Below are 20,667 nucleotides of genomic sequence, written 5' to 3'. Positions count from 1 at the left end.
AGTGACTAAAAACACAGTATACCTCAAAGATATATGTCTAGGTATTTACCTATAATTATAGCATTTCACTTTTAAAGGCATTTTTTTCATTATCATTACACTTACCATTTTCTAGTTTTCTGATCCCAGCTAAAATCTTGGTTCCCAAGTAAAATTTTACTAAATACCTCACAAATTAGTTGTAACAATTATGGTATTTATATGCTCTCAGGGCTGCATATTAAGAACTTGTGGACAGTTGCTGATATTTTCTTTGTGTGCTATTATGATATGATTCTTTATACCTTAATATTACTTTATAAATTTGCTCAATGACTTTTTTCAATATTATAAAAATAGCATTTGCTTAGAAGAATACATACATATTAGCATTTACTATCTTTTCCATGAATTAGAAATATGTGGGACTCTTGTTCATTAATTTTCTTAATATCATTGTGTTAAGATACCTATTTTACCTGGAACTCCTTGTCTATAAGAAGTTTAAAATTTTGTCAACTTTTATTTTTCATCCAGTAGAAACCATTTATTATTCATAGAAATTCATATACTACAAATGGTGAAATAGATATTAATTAAATAATTATACTCAGAATTCAATTCTGAAAAATAGAAATGTTTCTGATACATTTTTTATTATGATCTACTCAGCGGTGTTGTTCCTGGGCAGATTCCCTTTGTTTAAATCTTTGACATCATATTTTCTACCCAGAATTGCTCTTGAGGTCAGGAGAGGTCATTTGGAGGAATTCAGCAAAGATAAATTAAATATGGCAATAAAATCTCAGGGATTATACAGAAACGTACACCAGTATGTAATCAGTTCATAAAGTAATGTGATTTTCTTTCAAATCATTTCTTTACCATGATTTAGAGAGAGACAAAATAATGTGGTGAATATTTTGCTTCATTGAAAATTTTTCTTGCATAATAGGGTATGCAGTGGCAAATTAGAACTTTAGTATTCTCCAGAACATTCATAGCTAGTAGGTGGAATCTATTTTTATTTATGCTTTTAGGGATTTATTCTGCCTCTTAGAATCTGAATCTTCTAATGACAATTATGTTTTGTTTTTTTTTAAACAACCAATATTCACCATATGCTTTGGACTTGCATTTGCATGGTAGAATAGATTTTGCCAAGTTCTGAAATATGCCTTTAAAAAATCTGCCAGAATTTTCCCTTTTTGTCCTATGGCAATACTTTACTAATAGATATTTAAGAATTTGGACAATTTCCTTCATGCTAATAGGTGGATTTTTAAAATAACTGACATATTAATACAAAATAATATTATTAAACTATAGGGATTGATTGTAGAGATGGAAAACCATTTTATTTTCATTTATTTGGTTCCTCATTTTATAATAATGAGGTAGGTAAAAGGGTGAAAGGCCTACCTGAATTCTTCCTTCTTCTCTGCTCTAAGCTGAGTCTCCTAGGCTAGATAGTCTATCCTTTAGCAGAAGTGTCAAGAAGAATGTATCCTTACAGCATTTCAAGTCTCTTTCTCTGACAATGTTGTTTTAAATGAAAAGTAATTCATAGTGAATTCTGTTTAAAACAACAGTGCAGAGTACATGGCAGACACCAGAAAGCATTAGTAAAAGGCCTAGAATATTTCAAACAATTGGCAGTTTTCTTAACTCTATTTTCTCTGTGTCGAATTGGGGATCAGACCTGTACTTCTCCTTTTTATAAATTTTCATACTGTCCATTGTAGTACAAAGAAATTATGAGTTGAAAATTACTTTAATTAGTCATAAATTCAACATTGATTTACTTTTGACTTGTATACTAAATAAGTGTATCCAGCTTTCATTTACATTAAGAAATGGTCCCCATTTTAAATGGGATGATTCTGGTTTTAGGTATAACTGCTGCAGCAATGGCTGAAGCAATGAAACTGCAGAAGATGAAGCTTATGGCTATGAACACTCTTCAGGGAAATGGAAGCCAAAATGGGACAGAATCAGAGCCTGATGATCTTAATTCTAACACAGGTGAGTACATTCAGGGATCCTGACAAGGTGACTTGTCCTTTTTTGGGGTGTGTGTGGGGAGAAGCAGAATTAGTAAAGAGGAAGAAATTATGTGTGTGTGTATGTGTGTGTGTGTGTGTGTGTGTGTGTGTGTGTGTGTGTGTGTATGTGTGCATTGATTATAAACAATTACTTCAGAAGATGCTTAACCCTATTGAAAATTTGTACACTGAATTACAGGTCCCAATCCTATTTCAGAAACATTCTATTATCTCCACTGTTTTGTTGCAGTGAAATTAAATTCTGATTTGTACAGTTCTAGTAAATCAATGCACTTTCTGTATGCTAAAGCCTGCCCCATTGCAGCTTCACCCCAAGTTTCTTACTCTTTCTCTAAATATTTTATATTTATTAAGTATATACAATACACAATATTTAAACAGCAAATAATGCAATATGTTGGTACTCTGAGGACAGAAGACAGGAATCACTGAATTTCAAATTTGTATGATCTAAGGGAAGAGATCAAAATGTACATATAGCCAGATGTGGTGGCACATGCCAGTAATCCCAGCAACTCAACTCAAGAGGCTGAGGCAGGAGGATCACAAGTTCAGTGCCAGCCTCAGCAACTTATCAAGTTCCTAAGCAACTTAGCCAGACCCTGTATCAAAATGAAAAATGAAAAGGGGTGAGAATGCTCCTCAATGTTTAAGCACCCCTGGGTTCAATCCCTGGTACTAAAAAATGTACACATATGAATATACCACAGTGAATTTCAACTTTATGTATAGCTATAAAGTACCAGTTATAAAACTGTAAATAAATAGAAGGAAATCCAATAGAGCACTGAAAGGAGAATAGGGGAAAGAAGGAGGGGAGGGAAAGAGGAAGTCACAGGGCACTGAAGTGGATCGAATGATATTTAATGCATGTATGATTATGTCAAATGAACCTACACATTATGTATAACTATAATGAACTAACAAAATATAAAAATAATAAATGAATCAATATATAAAATATTATTCTCTGAGATGACATGTGACAAAAGCAACAAGATAAATAAAGTACTATGAGAATATAGACAAAGAAGACATTTCTAAATAAATCAGGAAAGGATTCATGTGTAGGGTGAGGTGTTGGAAAAGGAGAGGATGTTAGCGTGAAATGCAGAAAATGGATGGCTTTAAATAATGTTTTAAATAGACTCTAGTATTCCCCTAGTTAACTGTTTCCAAACTGATTTTCAGACCCCGTCATATCATGTCTAAGATATTGTTTGAGGAAATTGTTATGTTTGATTACTAGAAAGTTTTAATAAACATTCTTAGGTGAATTCTAAAGCTCCTGTTGTTTACAGTCTTATTGACAAAGATTTCTAAACTTGAGTTTTAGACTTCTTATCGACTTGGAATAATTAATCCTTATCCCCCAGATGATACTTATAGGATAAGAAATTAGGTCATCACATAGCTGAGTAAGGAAAGAGCTAGGACTGAGTCATAGTCTCTTGGTCTTTCTGCTCTACCATTTTTTCTTTGATATTTGATTTTCCTGTATAGTCTAAGGTACTTAGTTTCTTTCTTTGATATTATATCTCAATCAATACTCGTAGACATGGACTTGCTGCTGGTAAAGATAATTGTCCTAATTTGGTATGACCAATTTTCTGTTCACCAGGAAGGTACCAGACCTCAGGTCAGACATGACCTAGTCTGAAGAAGTCCTGTGGGTATTATGGCTTTGACTGTATCTCTCATCCTCTTTTTTTTCCTTCTTGGTGTTATCTTCTTATTCTTCATTAAGTGAGATATAGAAAACTACTGTTTCACTAGAGTTGGAAAATTGTGTCTCATTAATCAAGCCATAAAATTCTGCTAGACCTACAAATATTCCAAGCAATTAAATGATTTAATTTTTTTTTAATTTTAAATGTAAGTTTGATAACTTAAATCCCAGTTCTGAAATTGTGCTGAGTGAATATTTCCCTTTTTTCCCTCATGGGAATCTTTTGTTTCTATAAGGCACAACTAAAGACAGAAATGAATGGTCTCTGTACACTTCATTTATTTGTGGCCATATGGTCATTTTACCTCAGAGAAATTTGGCTTTTATAGGCCATTTTCACTATGATCTATGTGACCAGAAAAACATTTTTAAAAGAATTTTCTTCTTTTAAAATTTTAGATGGTGCATGTTCTGTTTTAAATGTCATATTGTGCCAGCATTGCTATTCAATTTCATCATAGTTATTAGTTGCTAAATCCCCATAAGGCAAATTATAGTAGGTATAAAAATATACCAAATATTCAATTAAAATTTTTATTTTGGTGTTCATATGTTTATCTATTTTGTCATCTTTAAAATAATTACATTCTATCTTCTCTGCATATCCCTTGTACCTTCTTATTCCAAGACTCATGCCATTCACTCTTGCCATTTATTTGTGGGAGTCCTGGCACTTATTTGTTTGTGATAGGTTTTCATCAAAATACGCATTAAATATCATGTTATCCACACTTCAACTCCACAGGAAAATGTGCAGAAATGTAACAAATTCCTATAGGGTTTGATATCAACCATTGTTCATTGTTCTTCACAAAAACAACAGAAGTAGTCACAGTGCCCATGCTCTATGATCCAAGGAAATTTTAGAATGTATTGTGAATTCCTGAAATAAACAGGACACTGACCGGAAAATACAGGAAGCCTGTATTTAATTGAAGTGGTTGAATATGGGGGAAAGGAAGTCTCCCTTTGGAAGTTTTTACATACCATCATATTTCATTGAAACTGATATTTTTGATCTATTCGTAAGAGCAGAAACAAGAGAGGGGAAAACGGAATTAATAACATTAAGCTTTAAAAGATAAAGCAAACATAGATGTTAGAAGATTTCTAGGCAAGAATAACATTTTCTCTTTTGAAGACAGACCTATAGATTCTTTGATTCAAGGTTTTGTTTAATAGCTTCTGTAATGGCTGCACCATGACTATGCATTGAGATTTCAGCATGAATAACAACCTGTTCGTGTTTCATTTAGCTCCAAATGAGAAATTCTGTATTTTATTGTTTTAGGAAATTAGTCTGTATACTATTGCTCCGGTAGCTTTATAATTAATCACTAATGGTTATGGCTGTGGAAATTTTGTGGAAAATAGATGCCTGAATGATTATAATTGTAGCTGTCAAATTGGAAATATAGTTATAGACCAGCAGGTCCTTTTTACAAACTATGACAAAGACTTTGAGGATTGCCCATTTACATGTAGAAGTACATGTATTATTTTTAACTGTGTTGCTTATTTCAGGAAGAACTGTGCACCATAAATCCTCTGAAGAATCTAAGATGATAACCATATAAATCTTTATCTTCTGAGTTCCTGCTTGTTCTGACTTTTGTGTTGGTTTGGCTTCTGTGGAGCAGATGTCTTTTGTCTTTTAGAAATGCAGAGTACTTTGTCTTTCCAAAAAATATGGTATACAGTGGAAAGAGCCAATATATATAGTGTTGATTAACTTACAGATTTGAATTAGAAAATCCCAAGATTATCTTCTTTCTTTATGTTATCCAAGCACCTCATTAGATATGGAGCACGATGTTTCTAGAAAAATCAAATGAGGCATGCTTGTTTTTATTAGATCTTGGTAACAAAAACTGTTTTTAGTTTTTTCTCTTAGAATTGTAAACTTTTATTGCTTTTTTTTTACTTCTGTGCCTCTGGTCCCTTTATAAGAAATGTAAGACAGGAGAGCCTATTGTATTTTTCAAGATCCTCCTAAAAAATTACTCCAACAGGAATTATTATGCCTACTCTTAATACTTCATGTAGTAGATTAAGGATTTATTGTTTTGTCAGTGTTATTAAGGTAAGTTTCTATAAAAGCACCTCAGAGTTACGTCTTAGCATATTTCTTTCACAATGAATAATTTAAAATAATGTCTTCTTTCCTTACAGATCTTATTTGTCAACCTGTAATCATTCTAGTATTTCTTCCAAAGCCTCCACCTTCTTCTTGCCCTCAGCTATACTATTAGTCCAAAGTGTTGAATGCCACTTCTAAGGGAAGATCTAAACTGTATTAATTTTCCTTTCTGTGTCTTATACTTCTAGAATGTGTCTGGGTTTATTGTACATTTAAGCTAGATGCCTACCTCAATTCAGTTTTGTTCTGCAATTTTAAACGAGTCTCTTTCTCTCTTTGTACCTTAGCTATAATGAAAGAGTTTGGTATAACTATATTGAATTTAAATTCTAATCATCATATTTTTGTGATTCTTGAACCTCATTAGTCCATCCCCATCTTCTCTTTTTTATTATTTTCACTTAATGGGTAGTCTTTTTGAACCTGGTGCTCTTATAGTCCACACTGTTTATTTCTTACTGGGTCTTCCATTCAGCGTTGTAACTTCAGATTCTGAACCTAACCTCAAAATTTTTACATTGGTGTCACCTGATCAAAATGTGCTCTATTTTCAGGGTACTTATAGAAATGTCTTCCCTGCCCTTGGGATCTGAGAGACTTTTGTTGTATCACTGCCCCAAATTAACTTTGATCCATGGGTGACCACTCTTTGTCCCTTTTCTGCCTCCTGGGAACACTTTCCAGATGTGTGACCTGTTTGGATTTTCAAAGTTTATTGATGAGCCAATTGTTTAGACTAGTCTCAAAACCCTTGATAAAGTCAAAATAAATTACATCTATTGCCTTACCTCTATCTCTCAGGCTGTCATTATGTCACAGAAGGGAGATTAGATTTGCCTGACAAAGCTTGATCTTTAGGAGGCCATGCTGAATACTACCCAGTATACTGTTCTCTTCAGGTATTTGGAAATTGATTTGTAATATCTTCAAGGACACTTATCCTATCCTTACAGACTAAATACAAACAGATAAAACCGATACCAGAAGAGAAGAAGTGTAAGAAATAGCTCTTGAACTGGTCCAAGATATAGAATTTTTTTTCCTTTCTATAAATCTTTGAGGAAATTATTATAACTGAGTTGACATATTTGTGCTAGTTGGAATATAGTGTTCACAAATAGAGTTTATAATAAGTTAACAGTATATCATTTCAAAATGTTGATTCATGAACTAATTATAACTTCACAAAAATGAAATAGTAATGTGCTTATTACAATGCCAAATTTCCAAGACTGATTTACGGAATATGTTGATTTTGAGTAGCCAAGAATTAAAATAATGTTTATTATGCACTGTCATGATTATTCCTATTGTATTTACAAAAAGCAGTTTAATAAACATAATTTTACATAGCATTGGGTATATTATAATCCAGCATTTAATGGATTCCACTTTATAGTGAACAAACTAGTATATGGGACTTGGAAATAATCACTCTTTGGTTCTAAGCCTAAATTCTCTATGGTTCTGTGATAAGCAGACATCCATAATACTGAAGTCATGGATATGACCAGTTTATATAGTGAACCTAATGCATACACTGAACCCAAATTCAATAAATACTTGTGCCCTTATTTGAAGGTTTGAAAGATCTTTAACATGCAAAGTTAGTTTTCTGACTTTTAATGCAGTATCACATACCATAAAATCCACCCCATTAAATGCACAATTCAGTGTTCATACTATATTCACATAATTATACACTATTACCGTGATCTAATTCCAGATTTTGTTGTCAATCTTGCCCATTTTCCACCAACTTTCAGCCCCTGGAAGCCTACTAGACTACTAATGCATTGTACTGTTTCTATGGATTTATCTCTTCAGGGTATTTCATATAAATGAAGTCATACATTATGTGACCTATCTTGTATGGCCTGTTTCGTGTTGCATAATGTTTCCAAAGTTCATCCACATTGCAGCATGTATTAGTTCCTTTTCATGCCCAAATACTCTTCAGTCATATGAATATACTGAATTTTACTTATCCATTTATTCGTTGATAAAAATTTAGGTTGTTTCCACTTTTTGGGCATTGTATGTAATAGTATGGTCGATGGCCACATGCAAGTATTTTTGGGGAGAATATTTTCATTTATTTCTCATGAGTATGTACCTTGGAGTGGAATTGTTGGCTCAAATGATAATTCTGGGTTTAACACTTTGAGGAAATGCCAGAGTGACTGCAACGTTTTGTATTCCTGAAGTGAATTCTGTGTATTATACATTCAAAGATTGGATTAAAACATAAATTTATATTAATCATGCATTTCATGGATATTCTATAGTCTATTATGTGTGTTGTACAAATTTTATGACATTCCAACATTATAGTTCCCCTTTATAGAGGCAACCTGATCCTGCCAAGCAGCAGAAACTCTAGAGCCCCTAGGAATGTTAAGAAGGTTAAAGGTTGTGACTTTAAAGAAAATTCAGAAGTGAAATATGATAGTTTGGTTGATGTAGGGAGAGGGGTATTGACCTCTGACTTTTCTAGGGCTTATTGTATATCAGTACAGAGCAGGGAAATAAATCATACCACAAAGGTTTGTCATAACAATACCAACACTTTTACAGATACAATTATCCTAAAATTAGTTTGGCATTCTAACCCTTAGCTGGTCATATGTGGGGGTGAATTTGCTTAGTGGGAAAAAATAAGATTGGGAAGATAATACTACGAGGAATAAAAACATGTATATATATATGACTCCAAGGGGTGAGCGGCAGATGTTTTAGAAGTATTTTTCTGCAGAAATGGCCTGGCTAGGGGCACAAGAAGAAAAGGAAAAGCATATCTTAGGGAGGTAGTCACTGTGTCAGTTACCTTAAGGAACACCATTCATGGGTTTAAATAAATTCTCAAGGGATTTATTATATTGTCTTAGGATTTTTTCCTTCTCCCCTGGCTTATCATGGAGATTTGGGCCTGAATCTTAAACCTTAAACAGTTAATATTTGAGAGCCCTTCCAAATGAATTATCACACTCAAAATTACACATGCATCTATCTATCTATCCATCTATACCACACATATATACTGTTTATCTATATATAAACATATCATTAGGGATAAAAGGATAATGCTTAGACAGTAGATACTTATCAAAATTCAATATATTCCTGCTTAAATTGTATTAAAAATCATGCAGTAAAATATAAATTGAAGAGAAAAACAAAATCTCAGGACACACAATGAAAATAAGTAGCTCTGTAGGGAAAAAGGAATAGTTAGAGAAACCAATTGTAATGGTACCTGGTTCACCAGCAGGAACTCAATATAGAAATTTAATGTATGTACTCAGTGTGGGGAATATTTATTTATCACACTCATGTGAGAATTTTGTTTTTTAACTTCCTAAAGGAAGTTGGGCATGGATTCTCAGAAAGTATGTTTTCTTTAGCAGGAGTAAATATAATAATAACATAAGACACTTCCTTAGAGCTGGCCTTATCTGTAAATAAGATGATTTCATGGACTCTGGGAAACTGCAGTGTTTCTGCCATTCCCAGTTCTCCTAGGATGTATCTAATGCAAAGTATAAAGTTAATTTCAGAGCTCTCTAGGGTATTATAATTTTTCACTTTTATCAGTTGTTTACATCTTCATGTGAATTAAAGTTTGAGCGCTTGTGCTTATGAGAGGAGAGAATTTCCTGGGCAAAGCTTATGGGATAGGGATTGTATGCTGAAGCTTAAGGGCCCAAACAAAAATTTTGTCTGTTTCAAATTTATCTCATTCTTTTCTGAGATCGCAGCATTTCCTAACGAATGGTTATTTTTTCCAAATTTTATTAATGATGCCTCACTTCTCTTTCTTGGCAAAAAAATGGAGATTGTTCCTTCACAAGGATTAATCTCCACTTGCAAATTGAGCCTATGTTCACTTTACCTAGTGCATTCTCAGACTAGGTCACTTTTTCTATATGAATGTCAAGTCTTTCTAACTGGGTCATTAATGAATACAAGTGCCCTTCTAGATTATTATTATTATAATATACTAATATTTATCTTAAACGACTTGCAGAAAATTGAAAAGAAACCCCTAGAAACCCCCAGGACTGATTTGAATCTAAATCATTTTAAACCAGTAGACCAAACTTCTTTTCTGCAGATGCTTAAGGTTTGCATTTTGTGGGGAAGTAAAATCAATGAAAAACACATACCTCGTTTTAAAATTCAAGTGAAAATATTCTACCCTTCAAACTCACTGATTCTTAGACTGCTTCATCCTGCTGGGACATGATCAATGAGGCATCAATGCATTGTACTGGAAACTATCTATTCCCATAAAAGACTCAGTCAAGAACAAAGCATTTGTTTTCTTTGTGTAGTTTGAAGTTAACATGCATGATTTAATAAATGTGTTTTTGCTATCCTAAGAGAGATATCAAGGAGTAATAAATATTTTAGTGGTGTTTCTTTAAGCAGTTCAAATATTTTGAGTGTAGCCCTTCTGGGGGGAGTAGAATTGGGGTATAGTGCTGGGGGTGGTATTTGAGGAATCAAGGGAATGGGAATAGTGTCTTGTAAAGTTTTATTGTCGTTGTACCTTTTTTTGTGACTATACCTGCCACGGAGATTTCTCATAAATGCAAACATCCTTCACAATCTGGTTAAAAATCCACAAATACATCACTCAGGAATATTTAAGGAACCATCAGGAGGGGAAAAACTCATTGGTTTAATGGAATGCTGTCAAGGCAAATCAACATCATGAACGACACTGGGGCAGAATTGATACTTTTGCACTGACATGTTAAAAGAAAAGTCCATGCATTATTTAGAAAACCCAGAAATCTGTCAGCTGTATGATTGCCGAGTTAGCAGAAGCAGGAGGATGCTGCTCAAGTCGAAAAGAAATGCGTAGGCACAGATCCATATTGTAACCTTTCATGTTCTACACCCACCATGAATACTCAGCTATTACACAGTCAGCATTTTTGAGTTTTTCTCTTTTAAATTTTCAAGTGCTTCAGAAGGCAAAAGAGGTAGGTTTTTTATTCTAAAAAGAAAAAAAATGTCTAGGCTGTTATTTTAGTGTTAGAGTAAAGACAACAAGAGCAAAGAAAGATTGTTTTTCATGTTCCTGAGTGCTGTGCAAGTTTCCCAGGAGTGTTTGGGGGTTGTTAAAGTAGGTATTATTTTTATACATTTATCCTGTGAACAAAGTATTTTCTTAACCATTTAGCTACACAAGGAAACACTGTTAGTGATTTAAATGCATTAGTATACCACTTATAAACATTTTATTATCTACTAATATGAAAATACTCTACATATGTTAGTGATTTAAATGCATTAGTATACCACCTATAAACATTTCATTATCTACTAATATGAAAATACTCTACATATCATTTTTGCACAAATCTATGGAACCCATAGGGTAGCATCTCTTGAGAAACATCTCACAATAATAAAACTCTTGACCTCCCCTATGCCTTGGTATTAGTACTATGATGCAAATAGAGTTCAATACTCATGATATGATCATAGAAGAATAAAAAGAGGCAAAAATAAACACAGTCCTTCATTAGGATCATACATCTTAAAAACAAGAGTTAACTAATGGTAAAGGAGTCAAGATCTTGTCTTTTTAGGCTAGTAAAACTAGTGTTCTTTCTTCTCTATTCCTTTTTCTTTGTTTTTCCAGTACCAGGCACTGAAATCATTGTTGCTTTTCCATCTAGCTACATCTAAAGTCCCATGTTTTTTTTATTTTGAGACAGTCTTCCTTAGTTGCCAAGGCTGGCCTCAAACTTGAAATTCTCCTGACTTACCCTGCTGAATTGCTAGGATTACATATGTGTGCTACCATTCCTGACTCTACTCTACTTCTGCATTCGAATTTTCTTTTAAGGCAGAAAAAATTTTCTTTTAAGGCAGTAATTTTTTAAATTCCATACTAGCTGTTAATTTGTAACAAGTGAAGAAAAAAATCATGTAACCAGCCAATAAGGATAAATGGCATAGAATTAGAAAATAAAATTTTGTGTCATTTGTATTTTGGAAAATCCCGTCCTGATAGGTTGCATATGTCAAGTTACTGATGAGGTGGGTTCAATTTAAAATTGCCTTTTACATTATTAGAAAAATATAAACTTTCTCATCTGATTTCTACTGGAAATAATGAGTAGGAATATCATATAAATGCTTAAAATTTATTTTTTAAGATCCTGTATAACTGGTATTACATAGAAGGTTGCCTTGGAAGGAATGTGAATTGATACTTTAAAAAACAATCTCATTATTATCATCAGCCATTTCTACTGCAAAACCCACAATAAACAAAAAAGTCATGGAGCTAAATTGATATTGTCTGTCTGCATATGGAATTATCTGAGTTCTAAATTATTTTTGCCTATTTCTTTTGCATCTTGATGATGTTTTCCAACTCTGTCTTCTTTTAATCTTCACCAACCTTTTTTAACTTCCTCTTTGGCTATATCTACTGGTGGACTTAACAGTTAGACATATTAACAAATGAAAAAAAGCATTTCATTTCACATACTGCAGTGATGTTTTGTAAGGATGTGTGTGGGGGGGTGGGGAATGAGTTAGCACAGATGTGCTTGAGTGCAAATGCAGGTATATCTACATGAACACCTCTATAGTAATATTCCAGGAAAGATATTTCTCCTGGTAGTGTATCCCTGATTATTTGTCCCTTTCAGTGGTATCATTATTTGTTATAGATTTTCATGAAAATACATTTGGCACATACTACACCTTATGAGGTAGTTGTGTTGATTTCAAATAACTGGGTTACATGTGATCAGACTTCAGCCTTGCCCTCAAGTAAGAAACAAGAATTGTAGCTGGGTGTAGTGCTGCATGCCTATTATCCCAGTGGTTCAGAAGGCAGAGGCAGGAGGATCATGAGTTCAAAACCAGCCTCAGCAAAGGGGAGGCCCTAAGCAACTTAGTAAAACCCTGTCTCAAAATTAAAAAAAAATTAAAAATCTGGGCATGTGGCTTAGTGGTTAAGTACCCTTGGGTTCAATTCCTGGTAAAAAAAAGTGAAGAAATAAATAAATAATAAACAAGAATAGTTAGGATGGTTTGCAAATGAGGAAAATTAACAGTGCATCTTTTACATTAAGTTGAGAAATTACAGAAGAAACAAGGGCAATATAAATATTAGGGGTTCTGATTTATCTGCGAGACTTTAGCCAGTGTGCTTTTTTACCACAGCCTCAATTTGTCAATGTGTAAAAATAGCATTTTTGATTAAAAAAGTTCAATAAGTTTAGGAATCAGGGAGCTGAAAATAAAAAGTGCATTGAGACTTTATCTCACTCAAGTTAGGATCACAGTCATCACAAATACAAATAATAGCTTTGGTAAAAATGTGAGGAAAAGGTACACTCATACAATGCTGGTGAGACTGAAAATTAGTGCAACTAGTCCGCAAAACAGTTTGAAAATTCCTCAAAAAACAAACAAAGAAGGAATGGAACCACCGTATGACCCCACTACACACTTCTTATTTTTCATTCAAAAGATTTAAGCTTGGCATGCTATAGTGATACAGCCAATCAGTGTTTATAGCAGCACAATCCACAGGAGACAAATTGTGGAACCAGCACCAGTAACTATCAACAGATGACTGGATAAAGAAAAAGTGGTATGTATACACAATGGAGCTCTACTCAGCCATAAAGAAAAATGAAATTATGGTACTTTCTGGTAAATGGATATAACTGGAGAACATAAGTTAAGTAAAATAAACCCGATTCAGAAGATGAAGGGCTGAATGTTATTTTCTCATATATGGAAGCTACACCAAAATAGGGGAAAAATTGGGAGTGAGTAGAAAGGAAACCAGTAGAGTAGAAGAAGGGTATAGAGAGGGAAAAAGAAGGGGTGGGAAAAAGGAGGAAATGCAGAATGAAACTGGCAAAATTATGCTACATACGTATATGAATACACCACAGTGATGTTCACCTAAATAGACATCTATAAAACACCAATTTAAAAAAAAGTTATGAATAAACAGGAAGAAGATCAGTAGGGTAGAAGAAGGGGAATGGGGCAGGGAGGAAGGGAGGAAGGGAGGAAAAGAGAAAGTACTGGAGAATGAATTGGAACAAATAATATTCCATGCATATATATTTATGTCAAAATGAACCCCAAATTATGAATAACTATAATGCACTAATGAAACACTTTAAAATAGCATTTTGATTCAGTTATTTAAGAACAATTTCAGTTATAGAAGTCTCTGTGCATAGGGGAAGTGGTTATCCCTATTAATCCAAATGATTAAGAGGTAAATGAAGTACATTATGTATTGCTTATTTGGTTCAGGAACTGCCTGTAAATAAATTTTAGAAAAGTACCGATCCAGCTATGGATTAATTTTTATTATCCTTCCGGAATTTTACAGTAACTAGAATATATCTTATTCACTGAATTGGCATGTAATGCATCTCAATAGTATGTGGTAAAGAAATTGGCACTGGTCTACCCCTCTTCCCTTCAGAGTAAAAGGGGAAAGGCAGTAATATAATGTATTGGAATTGTCATTGTTTTAAGAGTTACAAGCCAAATGTTAAACCTCCTCTCTGTTTGTCTGTAGGACCAAATCCACTGCATTTATCTTTCTTTGGTTTAGAATAGCTTTGATCTCTATGAGCTATATGGCTTAAAATACTATGAATAGCAACACTTTTAAACTCTTTGGATTAGCTGAGACCAACTTTCCATAAGAAAAGTTGTAACTAAATACAGTGCAAGAGTCTGTTTACTGCAATCATTCAGTAATGCTTCAGGGTATAGTGTTCCCTGAATGCATTAACGTTAATGGGAACTGCATGCATTCATTGAAGGAAAATATTTACCTCTTAGTTTGTATTTCAACCATTTAGGTATATTGCATGATCTACATTATTTGATTTATCTAGTCTGTAACCTTCCTTGCATTCTAAGAACTAGCACTGTGTTTTAATAGCAGAAAAAATAACACTGTCTCATTGAATCAAAATTACTAGCAGGTAATGTATTTCCATATATGAGCTTCGTTGTAGCAAACTTATGTTGAGGAATAAGGAACATGTATTTGTAGAGTACAAGGAAATAACTGCAGGCACCTCCCAAATAATAAGGAAGAAAGTTTTCAGGTTATTGTTAAATTTACTATAAGAAACAAATGAAACACAATAAGAACTAATGATAAAACACAAATACCACAGCTTAAACTGTTTAGAAGGAAGCTTTTTCACATGCCTATCATTTTGTTGATCTGCAAATTTATAGTATCTGAATATAGAGGTCTAAATCTTCAAAGCTTAAAAAACAGAGGTACAGCATGAACTAATCTTCATTTTTTCCCCCTATCTTCTTACAGCAGCACTAATGGAAATGTATTTTGTTTAATGACTCTGAAATCCTGTTTGTAATTAGATGTGGGAATTGGTCTTACTTTGTAACAGATGATACTGGAATAATAATATGAGAGATGCTACACTGAGACCACTATCCTCCTAAATCTATATCATTTTTCATTTTATTGACAGGAGATGTGTACAAGGAACAAAGAAATTGATTTTAAAAAGGAGGAAAATAAGATCTAATAAAAATTTTCAATCCAAATATTTTAGTGTTGTGTTCAATATATTGCACTGGGGGGAAGGAAAGAGCTTGAACCTTGTTTTTAATTTTAGGCAACAAGGGTTTTAAATTTGTTGCTTTGTTTCTGATAATGATCTTTGAATGTTATTGCAAAGACTAGGTAGAGAAGTTTAATTAAGTGACAGAGATCATATCATTGAAGCATGTATTATATGTTAGGATGATTATACAAAATAATTAATACTGTCTTTTAAAGGACTATTTTATATTCAAACAATGAATTTAAAGTGTGGACAGACTGAATGCAACAGCTGTTCAGTACATCATGCTCTTCATTGTCAGTAAATCTACTGTCACTAATCATTCTGGTCACTAAAGATTTAGTAATGTTTGTAAGTATTAGATTTTTCTCCATTTAATATTAATGGGCTCTAGGGACCACAGAAAGTAGACTACAAAGAAAATATATGCATTATGAACAGGTTTCATTTTCCCTTCAAACACACATTATTGTCATTGATGGTAGTAAGAATGTTTGCATGTACTTACATATCCTTGGTACACAATCTGGTTACACATATTGAATAGTATATAATAGCTAATTTAGGTGTTATTGTATTCCTTTGTTTTCCAAGTCATATGTTGGGCCCTTTTTATAGATACTAGACTTGGAAAAAGATGGAAAATAATTATTTCTTATTCATTTCCTTAGAAACTCACATTTGACAATTTGGTTTCACAAAGCAGTTTCACATGTACTTATTTCCTTTGGTTATCATGAATATTCTGTAAAGTAAGTAAAGCAATTATTATCATGATCCATCTTGGAGAATAGAATAAATCAATGCCCAAAGAGGCTAAGAGATTTGGTGAAGTTCAAGCAGCTAGTATATGGCCAAATGCATATATTTTAACTCCCAACCTTACATTCTGTAATGGAAAAATAACTCATTGTGAATAAATTAAGTTGGGAACACATATGGTTTCATCAATGTACAGGTTAATAGATTTTGATAACATCATAATGGGTAAGTACACAATGTAATTACAATGGAAATTTCCGCAGATCATGGGTTCATGACTCTGTTCACTTTGTAAAGAAATGGGTTAGATTTCAATTTGATCATGATGAACAGACTCTTTTATTTGCTATGGAAAACTTACTCATTTTATGAAACATAAGAACATCTCAAGTTTCTTTATCTTTTCCGTGCAAAAGAAAGCAAAGATCGTATCAGCAACAAAAACAACATTTATAAAATCCTTGTTTTGGAATATTAAAAATAAGGCATATTCACTTTACCTCTGTTGTTACAGTATATTGAAAATATCAAAATATTTGTAGTGGAGTTTCATTAGATTGTCCTTTCCTGAGTTTTAAAGTAAGTTTCTTTGTTCTTTGTGCACATAATCTGTTGGCAGTAAAGAGCTGATAAAATGACCTGCTTAGTTCAACCGTACAAATCATCTTTAGGGACTCTAGCTGCTTCTTTATGAAATACTAGAATGTTCTTTATACATATGCAAAAATGTAATAATTCTCTACTATTCCTGTTTATATTCACTAGTCTGGAAGAGTGTTTTACATAACATTAGGAAGATAAAAATATTAAAAAACCTATAGTATCTGCCAACTTTAACCCATATTCGGGCAGAGTAGGTACTAACTAAATTTTTGCTGAATGTTGATTGTGTAGTATGCCATTGCATGTTGTGCATTATGGTGATTATCCTATGGATTACTATATTGTAGGACATACTGTAAGTCTAGCTGCCTTCATTATTGACAAAGATTGTTTTGTCAAACAAATAATTGCATTTCTCTGTGTAGTCCAAAATAAATATATGGAAGTTTTAAAACTAACATTGTTTTCTAAATAGAAAATGTAGAGGTCAAATAGTTATAATGAACAAATCCATTATATAATTCAACTTTAAAACTTCAAAGGGAACTGTTACACCTATTGGTATGATTTACTACTCCAAAATCAATCACAACATTTCTTATCAATGGATTATATTGGATCACTTCCAACTTGAAGGATAAGGTTTGTCTCCGTGAAAGGACTCTGACCACAGAGAAATTCAGGTATTAGGCATGACAGCTAATGTAAATAAGTGATCTTAGGGAATTAGGTGATCATGCATTATTTGGAGAAAATTTAAACAACTGACAACACTAGAAGGTAAGATGTTTTGACATGCTGATGATAGTTTTGATAACATGATCAGAGTAGGTGAAAGAATGAAATGGTGTGTTTTTGGTTAGTATATATAAAGCTAGATGAAATTGAAACAACATAAACCAAACTAACAAGGGTCCAGATATAGCCAAAGCAAATGTCAAGTAATGGTCAAAATGAGATCATTTGAAATCTGTGAAAAGTTACGATATTGAATGTAGAAGTGATTCAAATATAATAAAATCCAGGAGTGCTGGATTAGAACGGTCAACAAAATTAGCAAAAAAAAAAACAGAAAATACACAAGGAAAATATAAGTATACTTACATTCTTCAACAATCTGTGTAGCACTCAGAGAATCTCATCATGTTAACGAATCCAGTTACACAAAAATTTTTGAATTAAGATAGTTCTAAAAATGAGATCGCAATGTTAGAAAATACCCCCCAAAGTATAAGAATTATAAAATTATAAAATTTCATACATATGAGTATATATATTCCACCCAAAATATTCTAACAATAAATAGCAGGCTACTGGTTTACTTCCATTTATTTACACATACACCAATGCACCCATGTTTCTATTCTTTAAACCATATATAGTCCCCACCTTGTGACATCTCAACTTTAAAATTTTTGACTTTACAATAGTGCAAAAGTGATACATATTTGATAGAAAATATACTTTGAATTTTGAATTTTGAGTTTGTTCTAGGCTAGTTTTACACATTACCATACTCTTTCCCAATGCTGGGCAGTGACAGTGAGCCACACTCGAAGTCAGCTAAGTGATCACAGGGTAAACAAATGGTACCTTCAGTGTACAGTGTGGCTAAGCAATGATGTTCTGTAGGTTAGGTGTAGTAAAGGCATTTTTTAATTAACAAATTTGAAACATGATGAATTTATTCAGTTATAATTCCATCATAAGTCAAGGAGCATCTGTATTCAGTCACTAAGCACTTATTTATTATTTATTCAGTGGCATTAATATTAAGGAGTATAGGACACAGTCCTTTATGAGGAAGAGCTCATAGAAGAACTGTGAAAATACAATGAAATTGTGAATTTGGATGTGTTTTCCAAAATTAAATATACTTTACGAATGCTCAGAATTTTTATTGTAAACTCCAAATATTATTTCAGAAGCATGGATAGTGTAACAAACAATTCATTTAATCAAATTAAACCTCATGACCATCTTTTTTTCTTAATTTTTCAGGCAACACTGGAAAGTACGTTTGGGAGGTGAAGTGGTTAGTAAGATTTTCTGTATCAATCTAATAATAATTTAGTTTATGTAGGTCATACTGAAATTTTTGTTTCAAAGCTATTTTATTTCTAGTATCCCATTATTCTTATTGTGAAAATAGAATTAGATTACAAACATGAAAAACATTTTGAGAATTCTAACATTCAAACATGTGATAGATGATTATTTATATATTTTTAAATTGATAATTGTTTTTCTTCTGTGTCCAGAAGAGAAGTACATTCTTTATACCCCCTGTGGAGTCTAACCCAGTTCCCAACCTAAGTTTAATTCCTATTTAGGTCTGGTATTCTAGAGCACACTCACACTTCTTTTTTGATTGATAAATAGAAGATTTTAGCAGTAAATTAATTATTCAATTACTAGGAGTGTGACCTTGACCTTCAATATTTTTTCCCACCTATAAAATGATCATTTGAAAAGTTCCTTCCAGCTGAAATATACTGTTTTCCTGTAAGTACAAATTAGAATATGTTGACTCTTTTCTTTCTTATAGCACGAATTAAAAGGATATGGACAATGTTACTGTGACCAAACTGACATGCATATTTTAATTTATCCTGCAGTGTGCCTCCATTCTCTTTTCTGAAGAGTCAGCAATATGTGGCCATTTGACACAGATAGAATCATTGTAGCAGAAACAAATGGAACAGGATATTTTCAATAAGATGTGTTCATAATTCAAATTCTTTGTGTATTCACCTGCGTTCAATCATTTCATTTGTTTCAATGACTTAACAATTGAATCACATTTGGTACAGGGATACAATTCTGTATGACATATCTACTGTATGAGTATAAAATGAACTCAATAAAAGTAGAAATAAATGCAATTATTTTCAAGCACTACAGATCTTAGTGATCCTAATTGTGTACATGTGATATTTTCTAATTCAATTACTATCAACTACATTCCACATTAGCTCTTCTGTTAAAATCCATGTAGCATACCAGAGAAAAGGCATCGGTTTGTTAATACCAATCTATCTGTTTTTAGTTCATTGCCTTTGAAAACAGAAGTGTTACAGAGACAGAACCTTTGGATGATTTTGTTTCTGGAATAATTTCCCAGAACTTCAAAGGCTTTTTGCAACCCTCAGTTCCATTTGATTTTTGTTCTTGTCTTTGACAATAGCCAAAATATATCACTGGTGCATTTTTGTGTGTCCACTTGGCATCATTTATTACTCTTGTCTGGAAGTCATCTTTATAGATACCCAAGAAAGAAATAATTTGTCCCCACATAGCCACATTCTCAGAGGTGAGAACATTGGAATTCACAATTCACTGGACTTTACTAGTCACTGTTCTTAGGAAGTATGTAGTGATTGAGAACCTGTAAATGTCCAAACATTCTACCACCAAAGACTGTTACAGATCCACTGTTGAGCTTGTTCTATGTTGATTTGATTTTTACCAGTGTGAACACACAGATGACTTTTCTTCTTTACACATGAATAGCCAGAGGAGCATACTTGAATCATATTTGATATCATTTGTGGTTCTGACTCCACTCATTGGGATATTGAACTTATTAAGGATAAGTAACAGCATTGTGAAAAGAAATCTCTTTGGTAACTCATGTATATCTTTTCTGACTTATAGATAACTTATATAACTAATGAATAGGTTACATTTTTTCATTTTTCTTTGTCACATTTGAAAACTGTTAAAAATACAGTATGTCTACGTTATAAGGAAATGACAGGTATTTAAAGG

At 32.8% G+C, this 20,667-nt stretch overlaps 1 protein-coding gene and 1 long non-coding RNA gene across 10 annotated transcripts in view; one reads left to right on the top strand and one right to left on the bottom strand.

Annotated features, from left to right (window-relative positions):
• Positions 1 to 20,667, bottom strand: part of LOC306650813 — a 422,453-nt gene that overhangs the window by 11,287 nt on the left and 390,499 nt on the right. The window lies entirely within an intron of this gene.
• DACH2 (dachshund family transcription factor 2) overlaps positions 1 to 20,667 on the top strand; it is a 556,457-nt gene that overhangs the window by 384,145 nt on the left and 151,645 nt on the right. For all 9 annotated transcript variants that reach the window (XM_079123040.1, XM_079123037.1, XM_079123039.1 and 6 more), the window contains one exon: positions 1,873 to 2,004. In XM_079123040.1, coding sequence (XP_078979166.1) covers positions 1,873 to 2,004 — 132 coding nt within the window. The remainder of the gene's footprint in view (positions 1 to 1,872; positions 2,005 to 20,667) is intronic.

This window comes from Sciurus vulgaris, assembly GCF_902686455.1.
Source record: "Sciurus vulgaris genome assembly, chromosome: X".
Lineage (NCBI taxonomy): Eukaryota > Metazoa > Chordata > Mammalia > Rodentia > Sciuridae > Sciurus > Sciurus vulgaris.
This window is presented reverse-complemented; position numbering and strand designations above follow the sequence as displayed.